Here is a 21,413-nt window from a genome sequence, read left to right as displayed (position 1 = left end):
TGATAGCAACAATTTTTCATTCGTTATGATTCTTAGCACTTTCATAATGCCTTCTTGTAAATGCTGCTTGATTCTTGGACTGCGGTCTGCTTTGTCTGGTAGATATGGCCAGAGGAAGGTGCTCATCTAAGCTCCTAAAAAGCCAGTCTTTAATAAGATCATAATCCACCAGGTTTTAAATCTTACCTCTGGATCTTTTACCACTGAATTTGACTAGAATAAAGCCATCCATTTTGATTCATTTCCGAAGATAAACTTTTTCTTTAGTAGGCCAATGACTTCAAGTTGTGGGACAAACCCTTCTTCTTGCAATTTATATTTGTACATCAGTGTTTTACTGATAATCCCAGAGTACGTATAAACTTGGGGCCATGCTTCTCTTTATTACAACATGCTTGCTGTGTGTATGTACAGATGCATAAAACAGTTTGCTCCTTTGTCCAGAGTAGAGTGCGTGTAGAATAGTTCTTCCCCTCCTTGAAAAGAACAGCATCCTGGCTATGGATATAACCCTGCCAGCTCAGGCCCAGAGGGGCACGAGGGGTCAAGGGGACAGCCAGTGAGCTCTCCTCAGTAAGGAATTTGTTTGCTAAATTACAAAAAAATAAACTATTCTGCTAAACACTGAGTTGGGTCATCGGCTGAGGTGACCGTGACTCTCCCTTCTTGAGCTTTATTGAGCCCTTGTGGGAGACTTAGAGGGTTTTGTTGTGATTGATGGTTTTCACGTGTCCTGGTGGAGATAGAACCCGTGTGTGTTTGTGTATCTTCCCAGTGTTACCTCCTCAACTATTGGGTCACTTTTGTGTCTGGTCCTGTTCCCTCCATCCAAGCTGAAATGACCTTGGTTTTTAGAGTGGAAGTTAAGGTTTATCTGAAAGTGTTTCTCCTTTGTTAGGAACTTAGACTTAGTTTTTAATTTTTCTTTTGAGGAAGGATGCTAACAAACACCACAGAGTCTAACCTAGAGGTGACGAAAGCAGAGAAGAGAGCTTTGGCAGTGAGGGGCGGCTCGCTTCCCCTCACACAAGGAAAAGCTGTAACCACGACTTGCTTAGATGGTGTAGGAAGGACAGGCCAGAGGCCATGGAAGCTGACGGCCCGAATCCAAGCTGAGGAGGCAGTGTGATCATCTTCAAACTCCTGTGCTCTGGGAATGATCACTCACCCCCCAAGCCCGACGGGGGTGCTGAGGTTTGTTTCTCCAGATTGTGAGGCAGCATTAGGAGAGATTATAGAATGGCAGGCAGACAGAGCACACCCCAGTGGACTCCTTTTTGGTTTTCTTCCTCAAAAATGAAATTCCTGTTTATAATTCACAAGCCAGAGAACCTCTGTAATTCTTCTGGAAAGGCTGCGTCCTTTAAGGGTTCCCTTTGCTCTGACATGTCACCTTTCCAGAGCTGCTTCGTGGGTATTGTGGGAGGCTGTCGCTGGGCCTGCCTGTAATGGGACGTGACAAGGCTCATGGTTGGTGAGCCCGCTGTGAGCCAGACGCTGCTGGGCATCGGCTAGAGGAGCTCATCAAGTCAGAAATCCTTGACTTCTAGTTACGTGTCCGAAAATGAGCAAAGTCTTATTTTCACAGCAAAACAATCTGGGTGATCTGAAGATCACTGTGCTGCTGCCTCACGGGAGAGTGGAGATTTTCCATGTCCAGGTCTGCAGCCGCGACTTGTCCCTGAAGTCATTTATTCCTTTAGGAGGGGGGCGTCCGGCCATTTGCTGTGGGTCCCCCACCTGACCCGGCCTACTTGCAGTGCTAAGCCCGGCCTGGGTCGGTACTGATAACACATTCTTTCAACAGGAAGTGCCTCCATTTTCAGTCGTCAGTGGGAGGGTGGAGGCCGATAAGCTGGGAGTGATAACACAGAACAGATTTCTGCTCCACCCTCGTCTTGCACTTTGATCAGAGAAAGAGCCAGGACCTCGCCTGTCGAGCTGCCTCCCAAAGAAGGAAGGATGGCTCGGCTGTGGGCTGTGGGCGTTCGGCACACTCTTCTCTACTGTTGTTCAGGAACTTTCGGGGGATTAGGCTGGTTTAGGTTAGTGACGTGCCTGCTTTGGCTGTGTTGAGATGTCTGCGATCTGATCCTTTCAGGGATTTAAGTAGACGTGGGAAAACCTTAATCAATTGGCATTTATATTTGTGTGTGTGTGTGTGTGTACTGGGTCCAGGGTCCTAATAAGTTATCTCTGATTTTTTTCCCCCAGATTGAACTGATTCTTGAGAGGTAGCTCTTGAATATCCCCAATGAAGGGAAGGCACTTAAGATGACGATGTGACAAGCCAGCTTTCTTAAGGAGAGTTGTGCTAATTCTAGTCTTCTGCTGTTAGAATGCCAGTTTCTTGGTGTTTTTTTTTTTTTTATCTTTATTGGCGAATAATTGCTTTACAGTGGTGTGTTAGTTTCTGCTTTACAACGAAGTGAATCAGTTATACATATACATATGTTCCCATATCTCTTCCCTCTTGCATCTAGAATGCCAGCTTCAAGAGCTCATGTTATACTGTTGCTCCCATCTGTGTACTGTGTTTGGTGTTTTCACGTACCTGGAACTGTGTTTCACACGTGCATGGCTGGCTGGGTTCCAGCCTATGCCAGGTGGCTCAGAGGCGACCTCAGGGGTGCATGGGGGCCCATCTGATCCTCCCTCCTCTCTGATTCCCCCCTGTTTTTCATGCTGCTTTATGACTGTCCAGGCTGGCTCATTTCTCAAGTACTGGTGCATCATGTTTCTGTTCCTCTCCCCCAGAGTTAGACTGCAGTAAGCCATTCAATTAAAATATTCAAAAGGAAGGTATAGATGGCTAACTGGTTGGGCCCTCTCAGGTGGTCCGCAGTCTCCCACCACCCACTGGGTTCTCTTGAAATACTTTTGCATGCACATAGGTAAGTTGTAATTATGACCTAGTTAGAATTTCTATCCTGCTGTTTTTCACTTAACATTGCATTACAGGATTTTTTCCATTTTGTTACATGATCTTATTATTTTTAATAATTGCATAATAGTTCATTAAGCAGATATCCCTTCATTCCCAAACCATCCTCATATTATGAGACATTAGACCATTTACATGGTTTCCACTATTATAAGTAACCCTGCAATGGATGTCTTCCTGTGGGGAGCCTTTATGTCCCTTTGAATTTTTTCCTTGTAATCCATTTCCAGAAGTGAAATTACAGAGCTAAGTAGGGTATAAAGTTCTTGATGGCTTTGCTAACTACCTTCTAAGGCGTGCGCCAGAGTATAACCCCGCCAGCCAGGGATGAGGGGGCTGGCGTTCTCCACCCCATCTGATCTCATCGTGATGATCTCATTATGTATTGTGACATGAAATTTCAAGTTATTTTTTACTGACGTATGACTGACATAGAAAAAAACACTGTGCATTGCAGCATTCCGTGTTTAAGTAGTATATCCCCTTTTAAAAATAAGGTTCTCAAACCTTGGGCACAAGTACTTGTTTTATTTTTTTCTGACAAACTCACATGTTGCTTTTGATTTCCAACGAGCTGATATTTTTTTCAGGAGCTCATCACTCACGTAATTTGGGGTTTGCCTGCCATAGAGCTTAACATTTTTGTCTGAACAAAGAAGACAATAAATAGGTATTTCAACAGTAGCTTTTGGGACTGTTGTTCAGGTGTAAGACTAGTGTTCAGGGTATTAAGGTTTCTTTAATGTGGCTTATTTGTAAAAGGGCCGATGAGCCTTTTGAAGGGCTGCAAGAGCACCTTGCTTTCTCTCTGTGCAGAGCTGTCAGTGATGATTAGAATAAGGTCATGGCTGTGGTGGTTTTCACTTAGCTCTGGCTAAGTTCATAGGGCTGCTCCCACCCAGTGATGGCAGCACCTTGCCTGGTGAAGGCTGACATTGGGGAGATTCAGTTAGGTCCACATTCCTTCACTACAATAACAAAATTCTCATAGTATCAATAGCATATACGTATGTGTGTGCGTGTCCTAGTTCCCCACACAACCTGGGAATGACTGTCTCGGCCCCAGGGCCGAGGTGCCCTGCTTATGTTTCTTGTTGCGATTTGTGGTGACGGCAGACCCCTCTGCTGTCTCAGCATTTCTGGCCTTTTGAGGTTGGCTGCTTCCTGGGCCAGTCCAGGCACCCCCTCCATTTCAGAAAATAGCACTTGCTGTGGTGAAGTCAGATTTAGTCAGATAAATGCAAATGTGCCTTTTTGGGGAATAGGTAGATAATACCAAGCTGGGTATGACATTAGTCATTTATAAGGGAGCTCAGTCTTTCTACTAGTTGTATGATAGCTCTTTTCTAAAATGAAGCCTCTTTTTGTAATTGAATATCATCCTTTTGTGTATTTCTTTGGGGGTTAAATCTGGATCTACGTTGAGTTTGCTTATAGCCGAGGTTCTGAGCTAAAAGTAATCACCGTAGTTGTACGTGTAACTAAATCCATAGCTTTAGTTTGTTTGACAGGATTATTTCATCTGTTTCACAAGAATCTATTTTAAATTTTAGACGTCTCAGTGAGTTTGTGAAATTTGCTTTTTTAGGCACCCAAAGCCCTTGGTTTACATCTTTAAGTTTGTATTATTTAAAAAGAAGTTTTGGGGCAGGGGTAGGGACTATTGTTGCTGGATTTGCACAAACCTTCATTTTTGCTAGGAAAGGGAAGGATTCGTTACCTGTGGAGGGGCCACACTTGGTCTGTCCAGCTGGGAGGGAATTGGGATGGGCGGACAGGAAGTTCCATGGTCAGACCTCCCAAAATCCTACCTCTCAGTCCCATACAGTTATTGTGAGGATCAGAGAGAAGACCAGATCTTGTCCTGGAGAGGGTAGGTCCACGCTGACTGCTAGGCTCCTAAGTGGAGCCACGGAGGGTCTGGGACCCTTCCATTCAGTTCGCTCAGTGTCTGGTGCCCTGTATTTCTCTGAAGTGGATGTAACATCAACTTGGCCAGACAGATGGATGTTTTAGGATTTAATGGGATTGTGAATGTAGAAAAGGAATGCTTTGAAAAGTACAAGATGTTCTACCTGTGTTGAAAAACAAGTATCCAGTAGTTTATGGAATGGAACCCTGAAAGCTCAGAAGAAATAATGGGCTTCAGAGCTTTTAGAAGGAAAGAAAGCATGATTCACAAGTATGTGATTATGGCTAGATTTAAAAGAAAAAAAAGTCAAATGCAACTGTTTTCTCAAACCATAGTCTAAACATGATTTTAGTTATTTTGGTTCGATTTTACTAAATTATATCATGTTGGCTATTTGGCTTTTCTTATTTGGATGGAAGAAAGGAATGAAACAAGAGAAAGGTGACCTTTTGCTTCAAGAAATAATTGCCACGATCAGGACAGATATAGGATGTTAGCATTTTCTTTATCACATGGTCTGCTTCAAACATGGCCTGTGCTTTTGGGAAGAATTAAATCCTGTGTATGCATGGGTTAATTTTCCATGAAGTCAGTGCTCAAAAATTTCATTTATCAGGTCTTGCTGAACTGTGTATCTTTCCTTCTCAGACTTTGATAGAACTGCTAAGCCGCGTGGTTCCGCTGTGTGTGTGTGTGTGTGTGTGTGTGTGTGTGTGTGTGTGTGTACGCGCAGTGCTCTGCCTTTTCTCTTTTGCAGTGATTAGATTGTGTGGGCATCCTTAAGGCCTGTTGACCTACGTGGTGTGGTTTGTTTCACTGTCGGAGATCTGAGCGTTTGGCACTCTTTACAAATAGGCCACCTCCAGTTCCCCTTTCCTACCTGCGTCCAGCTGCGCATCTTGCCTGGTGGTTCCTGCCACGAGTTAATGACGTGAATAGGATGCTGTTTCTAAGAGCAGAAATCGCCAGTTAGGTCAATGGCACCGTACCGCCCAGTGAGCAGCTCTGCCAGCTGTGCTACCATCTCACTTGTCCCCGAATGTTTACCTAGCAGGGACCAGCTGCCTGACAGTTTATTGGTAACTGTCTTTCCCCTTCTCTCCTTCTCTCCGTCCCCCTCTTCCATCAGGCAGGCGCCTCGGTGATGTCTGGAGCAGGGGAGAGCGCTAATCCCGAGAACAGCGAGCTCAAGTACTCAGGTCAAGATGGGCTGTACATCGGCGTCAGCCTGGCCTCGCCGGCCGAAGTCACATCGTCGGTGAGACAGGATTCCTGGTGTGCCCTGGCCCTGGCCTGAGTGGCCGCGGGGAACAGGAGGAGGACACGGCCGGGGCCCGCAGGACCGCCTTCATGATCTTGGCAAGCAGTCCGGACTGGGCTGAGGATGCTGACTGGACATCTTCCTCTGACACAGTATTTCTGTGCCTTTATTTGAAAGAGATGTGTCTCCCACGAGGCTTGCTCAGCCTTTACCACCCTGGCCCTGTCTTGAAGACCCAGGGAGAAGATGGACCGCCTCGGGAGAAGGGCCAGAGCAGCCCACAGCCTCCCCAGCCACGGCCACTTCGGGGGTCGGCCAGGGGATTTGATGTCCAATGTGCCACTTCCAGAAACCTGGACTGGGAACCGGGGCCTTGCCTGCTAAGGAATATTGAGAGAGATTTTTAAACAAAAGTTTTATGTGTATTGCCCCAATTCATGTGCGTCTTCTGATCAGTTTTGGTTATTCCAGAATTTCTTCATACCTTTTCCACCCCCAGATTTCACATGCGTTCGTGGAGAAGACCATTCGTTTGGTACACGCCTCTGGAGGCTGAGTCGGTTTTTGAGGTCTCCTGTCAAAAATATCACTCGGTTTGCAGGACTGCATCGTAACTGTAACATACACTGTGACTGACGTTTCTCAAAGTTCATATTGTGTGACTGACCTGAAGTCAGTCTGAATTTGTAAACAGGGTAGCAGACAAAAGATATTTTTCTTCCATGTATACAATAATTTTTTTAAAAAGTGCAATTTGCGTTGCAGCAATCAGTGTTAAATCATTTGCATAAGATTTAACAACATTTTTTTATAATGAATGTAAACATTTTAACTTAATGGTACTTAAATAATTTAAAAGAAAAAATGTAAACTTAGACATTCTTATGCTTCTTTTACAACTACATCCCATTTCTATATTTCCAATTGTGAAAAGAGAAATATTTCAAGAACAAATCTTCTCTCAGGTAAATTGCCTTATCCATTTGTTAAGAATTTTTGTACAAGAACACCAATATCTCCCCTTTATTTTACTGTGGAATATGTGCTGGAAAAAATGGCAACAAAACTTTACTACCTAACAGATAACATTTGTAAATACTCTAGGCATCTGTACACACTATGATGAGGTCTCTGTAGTGTGACTAACCCACAGGCAGGTTGGTTTACGTTAATTTTTTAAAAAATGGGATGTCATATGGAAACCTATTTCACCAGAGTTTTAAAAATAAAAAGGGTATTGTTTTGTCTTCTGTACAGTGAATTCCTTCCCTTATGGTTTCATTTTGATACTGTATATGGCTATAGCTATTCATATAAAGCAAATGCATGTGATGTTTGCAAATTGCCTTACGGCCTTCTTTTCAATGAGTTGTCCTTTTGGAGCTGTTTTATACCTTGGTTCATTTGAAGTTGGCACATGGAGTCAAGTTATCAACCTTCAACTTGCATTGGGGACAACTTTATAAGTGAAAAGGACCCAGTATTATAAGACATTATCTGTGATTATAAGCATTCTGTTTAGGATCAATCCTTAAAAACATTTAAAAAGGCCAGAGTTTCTTTTCCTCTGAATGAAAAATACTCTGTGGCCCAGAAACAGAATGATTTCCTTTCTAGTTCCTCCCTTTTACAAAGTGCTGTGATATCTCAAAGCTCATCTGAAGTTAAAGTCTTTACACTCAGCAGAACATATAAAATGATTTGAACAGACCCTTTGTTTTTTCTATGTTGCTGCATAGATTTCAGGAAATCAGGAGGCTGTTTCACAACACAAAATGATGGCACTTCATTTTGGCTCCCTAACTGTAGTGCATTTTTCATGTACTGATTATAGCGGTCTGTGGTGTCCAGTCTGAATCAGGAGAAGGGAAGTCTTTCTTTGTGGTGGGGTGGTGCTGGAAGCCAGACTCAGGCCTGGGATGTGTGTGTGTGTGCGTGTGTGTCTGGGGAAGTCGATGAAGCTCGCTTGTACCCTGAAACCCTATGGTGGGCTGGGACAATGGTTAAGAGAGCAGGGTCTGGAGTTAGACCACGAGGTTTCAAGTCCGTGCTCTCTGTGACCTTGGGCAAGTTACCCAGCTCTCATTTTCCTCATCTGTAAATTAAGGCATATAACTCATGAGATTAAGTGAGATAATCCATGTGAAGTGCCTAGCATGGTGCCTGGCACATAGCCAGCACTAAGTGTTAACTTGACTTTGAAGGAGGGTGGTGTGAGCTCTTAGCACATGGGTGTTTGGATGTCTTACTCCATGTGGAGTATCTGAAGTTTATTATGGCCTGCGAGAGTCTGATGTCCCTTGGCTTACCTGCACTTTTGAACAAAGCTGGGGAGAATGAAATGAGGGATCCCCACCAGCCCAGGTGGTGGCAGAGATGGTTGCTTCAGAGATATTAGTCTGAGTTGGGCAGATTGTTTTACAGAACAAGGATGGTCAACAGCAGAAGAAAATTACTCCCACTGACTCATTTTTCCCCCCCTTCCTCTTCTTATGGTTCTCATTACTTTGAGTGCTTTCTGGTGGGTTGGGAGATGTTAGAGTTAATATGTTTTGATTGAAAAATGAATTTTTCTTATTGGGTCTTCCAAAGGATCTTTTTATTTTTTTTTCCTGGGGATGGTCTCAAACAGTGTTTCTTCTAATCCTAAGATGCCATTAGGTTCTAAAGTGCCTCTTCTTTTTTTTTTGAACACAGAGTGGAAGGAATTTGTGAAATAAATTACAAGAGGCAGAAAGGGGGAGAGGGCTTCTTGTGGCCTGTCCTAACACAATGAACTCCACTAACCTGGGCCTTTTCAATAACTTGTTTACCTGTAATTGTATAAGGCATAAGTTTGATAATTTTTTCCAAATACACAATTTCAGCACTCCTCCTCCAAAGTATAACATACAAAAAAACAAGTTATTTCTCACTAGGGAGTACATTTAAATAGAGGTCCAGTCTGGATCTTGGCTTAAAGGCTCCTCAGACCCATTACTGTGCATTGCAGAATTTATGTTCTCTGTCAGCCCTGGCTGATTTTAGGTCATCTTACATAAGTGAGGGCTCTGTCTGGGGTCTCTCCTCAGGGTCACTTCGTGTTGTTTCCCGGTGCCTATGGGAGGGTCAGGAAAGCAGAGGGAACCATTCATTTTCCCCTGCAAATAAATTAACTTCTTGCTCATGGGAAATGTTTTCCCCAGTCCTTGGAAATTTGATGTAATTTCAGATTGTAGATAAATTTTGCTGCTGGGAGGGCAATACAGCAAGTCTTTGGCTCTGCCAGATTCCAGGCTGCTTTCAAGTCGAGGCAGTGTGGTGGCTTCAGTATATATACCGGCATTGTCCACGGAGTCTTCGGATCCCCGTGACTCTGAGAAGGTGTGTGGAGAGAGGGCGGGAGGGCAGAGCAGGAATCAAACGTTTATTCAGAATAAGGCAGCTCAGGCTAATTAAAATGCGTTTTGTTTCTGGGTTGAAATAGCAGGTCAGTTTGGTGACAAAACTAGTTACCTTCTGTTGTTTGGAAGCTCTGATGGGCCATCAGATATGTTTGATTATTTAAAAGGAGAAACAAATATTAATAAATTTGCTAAAAAGAAACGAAATTGAGTTATTTGTAGTGAGGTGGATGGACCTGGAGTCTGTCATACAGAGTGAAGTAAGTCAGAAAGAGAAAAACAAATACCGTATGCTAACACATATATATGGAATCTAAAAATAAAAGTGGTTCTAACGAACCTAGGGGCAGGACAGGAATAAAGACGCAGATGTAGAGAATGGACTTGAGGACACGGGGAGGGGGAAGGGTAAGCTGGGACGAAGTGAGAGAGTGGCATGGACATGTACACACTACCAAATGTAAAATAGATAGCTAGTGGGAAGCAGCCGCATAGCACAGGGAGATCAGCTCCGTGCTGCGTGACCACCTAGAGGGGTGGGATAGGGAAGATGGGAAGGAGACGCAACAGAGAAGAGATATGGGAACATATGTATATGTATAGCTGATTCACTTTGTTATAAAGCAGAAACTAACACACCATTGTAAGGCAATTATACTCCAATAAAGATGTTAAAAATCAATCAATCAATCAATTTGCTAGGCCAGATCTTTCAAAACACAGCCCATGGGCAAAATTTGGTACCTGCATCTCTGGCCAGTTGAGACCCCAGGATGGATTCTGTGTGGCTGACTCTTTAGCTGGGGCTGGTTCTGAGCAGACCTCTGCGGTGGCCTCCGGGGAGGGGTGTGTCAGGGACAAAGTGATGGCTGTGAGGACCTGCAGAGGAAAGGAATCATGTGGAGTTCTCGGTTTGGTTCAACTGTAAGATATTAGGCTCAGAGCCTAAGTAAGTTCATAGGCACTTTGGATAAATAAATTATGTGGTAGTTCCAAACAGCTTCGAAATGAAAGCTAGGATGATGGAGGTGCAGCTCTGAGATTCAGGTCAGAGTGGGCAACCCTTCCAAGCACTGTATAGCATCTGCCAAATCTGCCCTGGAGAACTAGGGGGACAGCTGCTACTTCACCGTTTTCCCTGCTCAGCAGCTGTTACAGGGAAGAGGTGGTTCCATAGTTGAAGTCACTATTTTCACGAGATACTTATTTTACGTAGTGGGCTTTTTCTTTTTCTTAAAGAATGAACATTTTAAGAATGGCTAAAGTGTGGCAATGAAAGCTGAAATAATGCTTAATTAGTAGAAGGGCTTCTGTTTCAGTTATCAGTGGTCCCTGTGGTAAGTTAATCATCTAGGTATCACTGAACTTTGGGGCAGGTCATTTCCTCTTTCTGCACCTCAATCTCCACAGCAACCATAAAATGGAGAAATCAGGCAGTGTGGTCTCAGGGGTCCCTTCCACCTGCATTTGCTGCCCACAGTCCCATGTGCAGGTTGTATGCAGTGAAGTGATGGTGGGTCTGTGGTCTGGTCTGAGCTCCCTGAGTCCATGACCAGGGAAGCTGGTGGGTTTGGGATTCCCTTTGAGCTCTTCCGGGCCCTTCACCACCTCGGGTTTTTCTGTGGAGGCAAAGCCCTTCTGTTGCCTTAGGGGACAGTGAGGGTGACAGTCCTGGTCATATTTATGAGCACAGGGGCTTGGTAAGAGGTGCTGCCACCCCCAACGCCAAACCTGCTTGGTTTGGGGTTCCTGACATAAAACTTATACAGCGATACAGACCCAGACAGGAAAATGGAAACGTCTGGCTGCCGAGCAGCCCGCAGAACTAGGAAAAAACAGCTTTGCTTTGCTTGGCCCATTGCTTCAATATCTTGTAGTTGGTTTTTTATTTCTTGGAAACAACCAACTTTTCATTGTTGTTTGCCTTCTGTGTCTTCTCTTTAGCCATTACAGAGTTTCCCTCCCTGTCTCTCCACCCCTTCCCTGGGTTTACCCTTATTTTTTTGAATTCTTTTCCTTTAGTACGCCAAGACTGGTCTGAAATAATAAGAGCAAATATTTATCTAGCACTTCCTATGTGCCAGTTTCTATACAAAGTGCTGCACACGTATTGATTTATCGAATCCCCATACCAAGTGAGTGAGGTGGTACCAACCCAGTTTAAAGATGTGTCTGCGGAGGCACAGAGAACTTAAGTAACTCGCTCAAGGTTACACAGTGGCAGAGCTGGGATTTGAGCCCAGGCATTCAAGCTCCGGAGCACATGCTCTTAATCACTCCAGCATATTGTTTTTTCCCCTTGATTTACAGGGGAATAAATTGAAGAACACAGAGGGGGAGCCAGAACTGTCTGAGACTTGAGACTATGCCCTTTCTCTCTCCCCTAGCACCTCAGAAATACACAATTGTGATTTGTAACACAGCCATGCCTAGATTGAAGAAACCTAGTAAATGTATACGTTTCTTCTAGAAGTAAGTTTCTTTAGAACACAGAAGGTGGGTGCGTAGTTGTTAGCTGGAAAGTAGTGAATTTGGAGGTGTGCTGTTTTTGAACATTTCACTTATCTCTTTTCCCTGTAACTTCAAGTAAGGCTTGTTATGCTCTTACCTATTTCAAAAGATTAGGGTAAAGCATTTTGCAAAGAATGAAAAGCTAGTGAAATGATTAACAGTGGTTAAAGCCAAACACCAGAGAGAACAAGGAATACTTCGTCGTGGTGTAAACTCTTTCTATGCTAGGTTGTGCCAGAGCATTTTTTTTCAGGAAAACTTGTGCAAGATTTTGGCAGTGGTGTCTCAGGCTTTATCTTTTAAAATACGTGTTCATTACTGCTTACATCACTGTTGCTATTATTATTTTGATAAGTTGCATTACCAGTGATGCTCTCTGTTGGGGCTTCTCAAACTTCTCTGCATGAGAATCACACACAGTGCTTGTTAGAATTGCGGCCCCTGACTCCTTCCCCAGAGAATTGGATTCTGCAGGTCCTGTGTAAGGCTGAAGAATCTGCAGTTTGTGGGCCTTTGCGTTAATTGAAATTTCTTGAATAGTACAAAATTTAAAAGTTATAAATGCGAGTACAGTGAAATACAATTGCCCTTCTCATGCCTGTTTCCTAGCTACTCAGTTCCTGTCCCAGATAAAACTTCTTAGTTTTTGTATTGATTATATGCATTGACTATACATGCATATACAAGCATATGTAAGTAATATTCAATAATTTTTTAAACACATGTGGTAGTGTACTGTACACATTGCTTTGCATTTTGCTTTTTTCACTTAGTATATCTGGATAGTTCATTATTTAATCAATGCCCTACTGAAGAACATTTGTTTCCAATCTTTTGCTATTCAAGCAATGCTGCAATTATTATCCCATATCTGTGTCATTTCACTCATATACAAATATACCTATGAGTTTCTAGAATTGGCATTATTGAGTCAAGGCGTATCTCTACTTTTAAAATTTTGATAGAAATTGCCAAATTGCTCTTAGAGGATTTCCCTATTTGCACTCTCACAGGGAATTTTGAGTGCCCTTTTTTTCCTTAGTCAAATGAGCCTGTTATCCAACATTCTGGTTTTTGTCAATTCTGTATCTCTGAGATTTGTTTTGCATTTATCTTATTGTGACTGAGATTGAACATCTTTTCTTATGATAAGAGCCATGTGTAGTTCCTTTTATGTGAACTCTTTGCCCATTTCTGTTCATATTTTTACTTCCTTTTTCTATTGGGTTATTTATCTCATTGATTTGAAAAGTTCTTTGCATGAAGGAAATTAGCCCTTTGTCTGAAATATGCTTTAAAGATATTTATTCCTGGTTTTTCATTGGACTTTGTTCATGCTTTTAAAAAATCATGATGATCTTTTCTTTTTTTAAAGGTAATTCAGTTTATCAATCTTTCCTTTTATGATTTTGGAATTTTGTATAATATTTGGGAAAACCTTCTCCACTGTTAAGATTATTTTTAAAAATCCCATGTTTTCTTCTAGGACTTCTGTGGTTTTGCTTTCAAGGTTTACATTTTGTTTTCACCTGGAAATTTTGTTTTTGGTAGTTTGTAATATGTAGAGCATACATATATTCAACCTTATGTTTTTCCAAATGGCAACCTGATTGTCCCAGAGTCATTTCCTGAATAATCTATTTACTTCCCACTAATTCAAAATGGGAATTAAAAAAATGTAGATTCTCATATGTCTATGTATTCTTGTATAAATTCTTATGTGGACATATATTTAACATAAATTTTTATATATATTTGGGTTTATTTCTGGATTTTTCTATTCTGTATCAATAATCTGTTTATTCATGCTTTGATATCAAATTGCTTTGACTATCATACTTTGCAATATATTTAGAGGGCTAGCCCCTTCTTATTAATCTTTTTAAATATAAGAGTTTGATCACTATTTTTGTTTATTTTTCCATACAAAATTTAGAACCATCTTGTTCAGTTAAAAAAATGTCCCATTGGTATTTTTATTGGGGTAATATTAAAAATTTAAATTAACTTAGGGAGAATTAATATCTTTATTTTGTTAAGTTTTCCTGTCCAAGATAAAGTGTGTGTTTTCATTTGTTTAAATATTTTTCTGTGTCCCTCATTAACATTTTAAACTTTTTTTTCATGTAGATCTTGTGCATGTTTCCAGGGAAGTTTATTCCTAGGTGTTTCACACTTTTTGATGTTAGTCTAACTCTTCTCATTGGTTGTTAGGTATGCTGAGTATATTAAGCTTGTTTCCCATAATCATTCTGAATTTTGATATCTTTTTTTCAGTTGATTCTCTTGCGTTTTCTGGGGCAATATGCAGTTTCTACTTGCACGGCCGGTGTATTGAGTGTTGGTGGGAAACCCCTGCTCTTGGTGTTGTCTGATTGAGGAAATACATAAGTGCACTTGTTCACTGAAATCATGGATTCGTATACCTTTAGAGATAGAAGGGACCTTGCTGAAGTCCTGCTGAGGAAACTGAGTCTCGAGAGGTTAAGTCCTGTGTATCAGTATGGAACCTGGGTTTCCAGAGTCCTTGCTCAATGGTCTTGGCTCTGGGCTAGGCTGAGAGATCACTGAGTGAAACTTGAGAACCAACCACTGTGAGCAAAAGCTTGGCCTTTGGCAGAGCCTGGCAACTTCTTACTACTCTGAGCATTGCTTCATTCATCAGTTTAGGAATTAACAAGCTACTGAGACTTGGGCCAGTCTGGTTTTTCAAAGATTGCGTACATCCCCAAACACCAGCTCTGAGTTATCTCCAGGGAGCAGCACAAATGACCATTGGTCTCCAGTGAATCATCAGGCTGCATCTGCTGGAATAAGTGAAAGCATTGTGAGAGCAGGAAATCGGGACAAACACCTACACTTGCTAACCCAAACAGCTTCCCTTTCTGAGCCCCTGGAGATCAGTTATCACCAAATGGAGAGATAGACTCTGCAAAGTTTTTGCAGGCCTCACAGCTTGTAAATAAGAGACTGCATTCTTCATTCTCCCCTCATGTTGAATCTGGCAGAGGGGAGATCTCTGGCTCCAATCAGCTGGGCAATGACCAGTAGCTGGGCTGGCTGGGAGAGAGTGATGACTCCAGTTCAATGAACTTTGTAAACCCACTCTAATTAATTCAGAGCACCCTGTATTTTGAGAACACAAGGCATCTTTTTCATGGAAAATCATGCTGGGAGCACCTGCTGTATATTTCCCATCACTTATAAAGCCAAATACCAACTGGTCCCTGTGGAACATACTGCTTGATTACACGATATTTAACGTTTCTATAACTCTTATCCTATTTACTCTTTCTTACACATTTATTATTCTTTGTACCTTTACCAGGACTTCCTTTTTTTAAAAAAAAAAATTCTATTCTTCCATTTACATTTTGTTAATGACTTGAACCTACAATGAACATTTCTGACTCTTTGATACCATTAGATTCAGTGATGGACTTTCCAGTTGGGTCCTTCTAAGAGAAATTCCCAAAGGTGCCTCCCCTCATTTACAAATGGGCGAGAGATTCTTTTATTTTGGAACTGACAGTAGGAAACCTTTGATTGCTGGTTATATCTTGGATTGGGGCTGTGGAAGGAGCTACTCCCGGTTCAGCCTTCCTTCCTTGACCTCTTTCAAGCATTTGTCATTGTGGCCCACTCTGTTCTTCCCGAAGCCTCCCCTTTTGACTTTCATGATGTTATAGATAAATCAGGGGCTCGATAAAATGGAGACACCGTGGACTTGGGAGCCGTGCAAACCTGGGTTAGGATCCTGGCTCTACATACCAGCTCTGTGGCTTGACCTTGTTACTTAACTGCTCCAGGCTTCAGTCTCCTTACTTCAGGATGAGCAATGTTACCACCCAATGTCAAGGCTGATGGCATCAGCCTTGAAGCCTCACTCAACTTCAGCTTTGTGAGGGGAGCAGCAACGTTTGCAACCCCAGGCATGGGGCTAGCGTGGTGCCTTCACAAGACAGACACTCATTGCTTTCTGCTTCCTGTGTGCAGCCTAGAACAACATCATTCATTCATTCCCCATCTTTTAGTCAGGATTCTCCAGAGAAACAGAACCATATGTGCATGTTTATGTATATATATATGTATATATGCATCTCTTTCTCTCTGTGTGGATATCTATCTCTTTCCTTCTTTCTCTCTTTCCTTTCTTCTTATCTAAAGATATTTATTTTAAGAAATTGGCGCACTCGATTATTGTGGGGGCTGCCGAGTCTGAAGATTGAGTTGATGTTGGAGCCTTGAGTCTGAATTCTTGGTAGAAACTCAGGCAAGATTACTATGTTGCAGTCTTTTTTTAAAATTAAAGTATAGTCGATTTACAGTATTGTATTAGTTTCAGGTGAACAGCAAAGTGATTCAGGTATATATATACATATATATATAACCTATATATATACTTTTTCAGATTCTTTTCCACTATAGGTTATTACAAGATATTGAGGGACTTCCCTGGTGGTCCAGTGGTTAAGATGTTGTGCTTCCAATGCAGGGGGCATGGGTTTAATCCCTGGTCAGGGAACTAAGATCTCACATGCCACGCAGCCAGAAAATAAAAAAGATCCTTAGGTTGTCTTGTATTTTCTATGGTGACAATTCATATTATCTGCAAATAAATGACAATTTTAAAAAAAGATACTGAATACAATTCCCTGTCCTATACAGTAGGTCCTTGTTTGTCTATTTTATATATAGTAGTGTGTGTCTGTTAATCCCAAACTCCTAATCCCTCCCCTCTCCTTTCCCCTTTGGTAACGATAAGTTTGTTTTCTTTTTTTTTTAAAGACAATTTTAAAAAATAAATTTACTTATTTTATTTATTTATTTTGGCTGCATTAGGTCTTCGTTGCTGTGCACAGGCTTTCTCTAGTTGTGGTAAGCGGAGGCTACTCTTCGTTGCGGTGTGCAGGCTTCTCATTGCAGTGGCTTCTCTTGTTGTGGAGCACAGGCTCTAGGTACGTGGACTTCAGTAGCTGTGGCACATGGGCTTGGTAGTTGTGGCTCGTGGGCTCTAGAGCGCAGGCTCAGTAGTTGTGGCGCATGGGCTTAGTTGCTCCGCAGCACGTGGGAACTTCCCAGACCAGGACTCGAACCTGTGTTCCCTGCATTAGCAGGCAGATTCTTAACCCCACTGTGCCAACAGGGAAGTCCTGATAAGTTTGTTTTCTATGTCTGTGAGTCTGTTTCTGTTTTGTAAATAAGTTCATTTGTATCATTTTTTTAGGTTCCGCATATAAGTGATATCATGTGATATTTGTCTTTGACTTACTTCACTTAGTATGATAATGTCTAGGTCCATGCATGTTGCTGCAAAGGCATTATTTCACTCCTTTTTATGGCTGAGTAATATTCCATTGTATATATATATTACCACATCTTTATCCATTCATCTGTCGATGGACAATTAGGTTGCTTCCATGTCTTGGCTATTGTAAATAGTGCTGCTCTGAACATGGAGGTGCTTGTATCTTTTCAAGTTAGAGTCTTTTATCTTTTCTGGATATATGCCCATTGCTGGATGGTATGGTGACTCTTTTTTTTTTTTTTTTAAGGAAACTTCATACTGTTTTCCATAGTGGCTACACCAGTTTACATTCCCACCACAGAGTAAGTAAGAGGGTTCCCTTTTCTCCACACCCTCTCCAGCATATATTATTTGTAGACATTTTTTTAAAATCCTATTTTATTTATTTTTTTATACAGCAGGTTCTTATTAGTTATCCATTTTATACACATCAGTGTATTCATGTCAATCCCAATCTCCCAATTCATCACACTCCCACCCCCCACCCTGCCACTTTCCCCCCTTGGTGTCCATACGTTCGTTCTCTACATCTGTGTCTCTATTTCTGCCCTGCAAACCAGTTCATCTCTACCATTTTTCTAGGTTCCACATATATGTGTTAATATACGATATTTGTTTTTATCTTTCTGACGTACTTCACTCTCTATGATAGTCTCTAGATCCATCCACGTCTCTACAAATGGCCCAATTTCGTTCCTTTTTATGGCTGAGTAATATTTGTAGACTTTTTAATGATGGCTATTCTGACTGGTGTGAGGTGATACCTCACTGTAGTTTTGATTTGCATTTCTCTAATAATTAGCAATGTTGAGCATCTTTTCATGTGCCTGTTGGCCACCTATATGTCTTTGGAGAAATGTCTGTTTTAGGTCTTCTGCGTCTATGTTGCATTCTTGAGGGGAGTTTTTTCCCTTGTGAAACCTCAGTCTTTGCTCTTAAGGACTTCCACTGATTTGATGCCCAGCCACATTATAGAGGATAATCTGCTGTTCTCAGTCCAGAGATTGGTATTAGACCAAACAGCTGGTGCCATAGCCTAGCCAATTTGACACATAGAGTTAACCATCACATTCTACAAGTTTGGCCATCGAACCTTAGCGACTGGGCTTCAGTCTAAGGTTAAAGGGCTTAATTGAAGTGGACATTATGATGACACAGCTTAGAGAGGGCCTTAGGGATCTGTTAGAACTCACTCAGGATCAGTATTCTGTGTTGGGTATCACCTGGGGACTCTCTCAATGTTCTTACCAAGGGGGAGTTTTGTAGAAGGGGTGATGTGCAGAAGTGTAGGAGCTGCCTATTGCCATCCCCTCACTTCTGGGCTCGGCTCTTGCATGGTCTGGCTGTGTGACCTGGGTCAATTCACTGGGCTCTTCTGGACCTCAACTTACCTGCTTACAAAGGGCGACATTTAGACCTGATGTTCTTTATGCTCCTTCCTCACTTTTCAGCACAGGATTTCTCTGCTCCACTTTTGGTACAAGATTTGCAGAGACTGGTAGGAATTTACAGCTTGTGATTGCTTCACTTTTTTTGAAAATGGCCCCACGTTTTCAAATAGCATTAAGAATTGATGTCACATGTGTTTATTGCCCAAAAGAGTGATGCCTTTTTTATCACTGTGATGTGATGATGTCATTCATCTAGTGAGTACTTCATAGGTATTTTTAAAAATTAATTAATTAATTTTTGGCTGCATTGGGTCTTTTTTAAAAAATAAATTTATTTATTTATTTATTTATGTCTGCGTTGGGTCTTCGTTGCTGCGCACGGACTTTTCTCTAGTTGTGGCGAGTAGGGGCTACTCTTCGTCGCGGTGCGTGGGCTTCTCATTGCGGTGGCTTCTCTTGTTGCCGAGCACAGGCTCTAGGCGCGTGGGCTTCAGTAGTTGTGGCACGTGGGCTCAGTAGTTGTGGCTCGTGGGCTCTAGAGAGCAGGCTCAGTAGTAGTGGTGCATGGGCTTAGTTGCTCCGCGGCATGTGGGATCTTCCCGGACCAGGGCTCGAACCCGTGTCCCCTGCATTGGCAGGTGGATTCTTAACCACTGCACCACCAGGGAAGTCCCCATAGGTAATTTTTGGATTAAAAATATTTTTTTTAAAGTATGTCTCATTAAAAAAACGTGTTCATAGTGGAAGCTCCAGGGTAAGGAATAGGTAGACTCCAGGGTAATTCTAGGTAGACACACCCTCTGCATTCATTTTCATGAAGTTTAGCAATCTGTAAAGTATATTGGAAAGAACCAAGGCTTTGGAAGAAGACTGAACTGGACTTAAACCTAAGCTTTTCCACTTACCAGCTGTGTGAACTTGGTCATAGAATTTAACTTCCCTAAGCCTCAGTTTACTCACCTATAAAATGGGAGTAATGGGATGTCACGACAGGGCTGTCATGAAATTAAATGAAATGCTGTGTGTGAACTGCCAAGCATAACACTTGGCACAGAGTAAACTTGAAATACAAGTGAGTTCCTTTCTCTTCCCTTGGATTTTTTTCTGATGTTCTGGAACCCTGCAGTGCCACTAGTAGGTCTGAGGCAAGATGCTCACTTTCAGAGATGTCAATGTCTGCCTTCTCTTAAAAAAAAAAAAAAAAAAAAAAAAAGAACCCCACATCAGGATGTGGTCACCTCTGAGCTTGTCAAATGTGAAAAAGGAGGGTTAAGTCATGTTGCTTTTCTTTTACAACAGATGGTCTGTCTTCTAGGAATTGGCCGTTCTTCCATTCTAGGAAGAAGTGATGAATCATTACAAGAAATACTGTTTTCTTTCTCAAGTACCTTATCAATGTAAGTAATTAAAAATAAAACCTTCAGTTGAGAAAAATTTTGGGAAGCATCAGAGTGGAGATTGCCATCCCAGGGTTGGAGTCAACATCTCTGAGTTAGTTAATCCTGGCTTTTAATCTGTGTCACTCTCTCCCCAAAGCCTCAAAAGGTTCATATATTGAAAAAAAAATTACTTAAAATACAACTTTATGGGGGATAATGGATACATGTGTATGTACGGCTGAGTCCCTTTGCTGTGTACCTGAAATTATCACAACATTGTTCATCGGCTATACTCCAATATAAAATAAAAAGTTAAAAAGAAAACAAAACTAATCATTGGCAAAAAAAAAAAAAAATTTACATCAAAAGACTTAGAGTACCATCAGTGAAACAAATAATGGTAAATAGTGTTCTAACTAACTAACTAACTAAAAACAGGACTCTATGGGTACTGGAGAAAAGTCCTGACTTGCCTGGAAAGTGCCGTGGCGCTGGCGCACTGAGGCCAGCCCGCACTGCCCTCGGGCAGGCTGAACACAAGGGCTTACAACCCTTTTTACAGCATCATTTGTGCTGGACCAGGATGAGCTCACTCTCTCTCTCCACCTGGTTTCATTCAAGCCCTAAATTATTGTTAGTTACCATCAATCACTTTCTTTCAACCTTTCTGCTCTTCAGAGAAGATAGGTTCTCAGTTATTCTTTCCTTTGATTGTGGCTGGGGTTCCCATCACTGCATTCTAAATGTAATTGTAATGGGGACTTCCCTGACGGTCTCGTGGTTAGGACCCCGCGCTTCCACTGTAGGAGGCCTGGGTTCGATTCCTGGTTGGGGAACTAAGATCCCACAAGCCGCGCGGCCGGACAAAAACAAAAAACAAAAAACCCCAAACAGAAGTCACCTCATTAAATGTGATTGTAATGGACACTCCACAGATAGCTGCAGTACGGACTTGGTGTCACGTGTGCCCTTAGATCCACATCTTCTTCAGGTTGGTTACTAACCAGCCACCAGTCTCAAGTCCAATTTTTTTTTTTAAAGGAAAGGTTTTTTTAAAAAAATCAATTAATTAATTTATTTTTGGCTGTTTTGGGTCTTCGTTTCTGTGCGAGGGCTTTCTCCAATCGCAGCGAGCGGGGGCCACTCTTCATCACGGTGTGCGGGCCTCTCACTGTCGCGGCCTCTCTTGCTGCGGAGCACAGGCTCTAGACGTGCAGGCTCAGTAGTTGTGGCTCACGGGCCCAGCCGCTCCGCGACATGTGGGATCTTCCCGGACCGGAGCACGAACCCGTGTCCCCTGCATCGGCAGACGGACTCTCAACCA

At 42.2% G+C, this 21,413-nt stretch overlaps 1 protein-coding gene and 1 long non-coding RNA gene across 4 annotated transcripts in view; one reads left to right on the top strand and one right to left on the bottom strand.

The window, feature by feature from the left end:
• GATA6 (GATA binding protein 6) overlaps window positions 1-7,371 on the top strand; it is a 29,737-nt gene extending 22,366 nt beyond the window's left edge. For all 3 annotated transcript variants that reach the window (XM_059039480.2, XM_067014896.1, XM_067014897.1), the window contains exon 7: window positions 5,986-7,371. In XM_059039480.2, coding sequence (XP_058895463.1) covers window positions 5,986-6,153 — 168 coding nt within the window. In that variant the 3' untranslated portion in view covers window positions 6,154-7,371. The remainder of the gene's footprint in view (window positions 1-5,985) is intronic.
• Window positions 7,372-8,703: 1,332 nt separating this feature from the next.
• LOC136792688 (uncharacterized) overlaps window positions 8,704-21,413 on the bottom strand; it is a 62,335-nt gene continuing 49,625 nt past the window's right edge. The window contains exons 4-5 of the long non-coding RNA XR_010836843.1: window positions 10,245-10,379; window positions 8,704-9,472 (exon numbers count right to left, since the gene is read on the bottom strand). This is a non-coding gene — a long non-coding RNA (uncharacterized lncRNA). The remainder of the gene's footprint in view (window positions 9,473-10,244; window positions 10,380-21,413) is intronic.

This window comes from Kogia breviceps, chromosome 15, assembly GCF_026419965.1.
Source record: "Kogia breviceps isolate mKogBre1 chromosome 15, mKogBre1 haplotype 1, whole genome shotgun sequence".
In the NCBI taxonomy this organism is placed as follows: Eukaryota; Metazoa; Chordata; class Mammalia; order Artiodactyla; family Physeteridae; genus Kogia; species Kogia breviceps.
The sequence above is the reverse complement of the archived record's forward strand: the minus strand, read 5'-3'. Positions and strand labels throughout refer to the sequence as shown.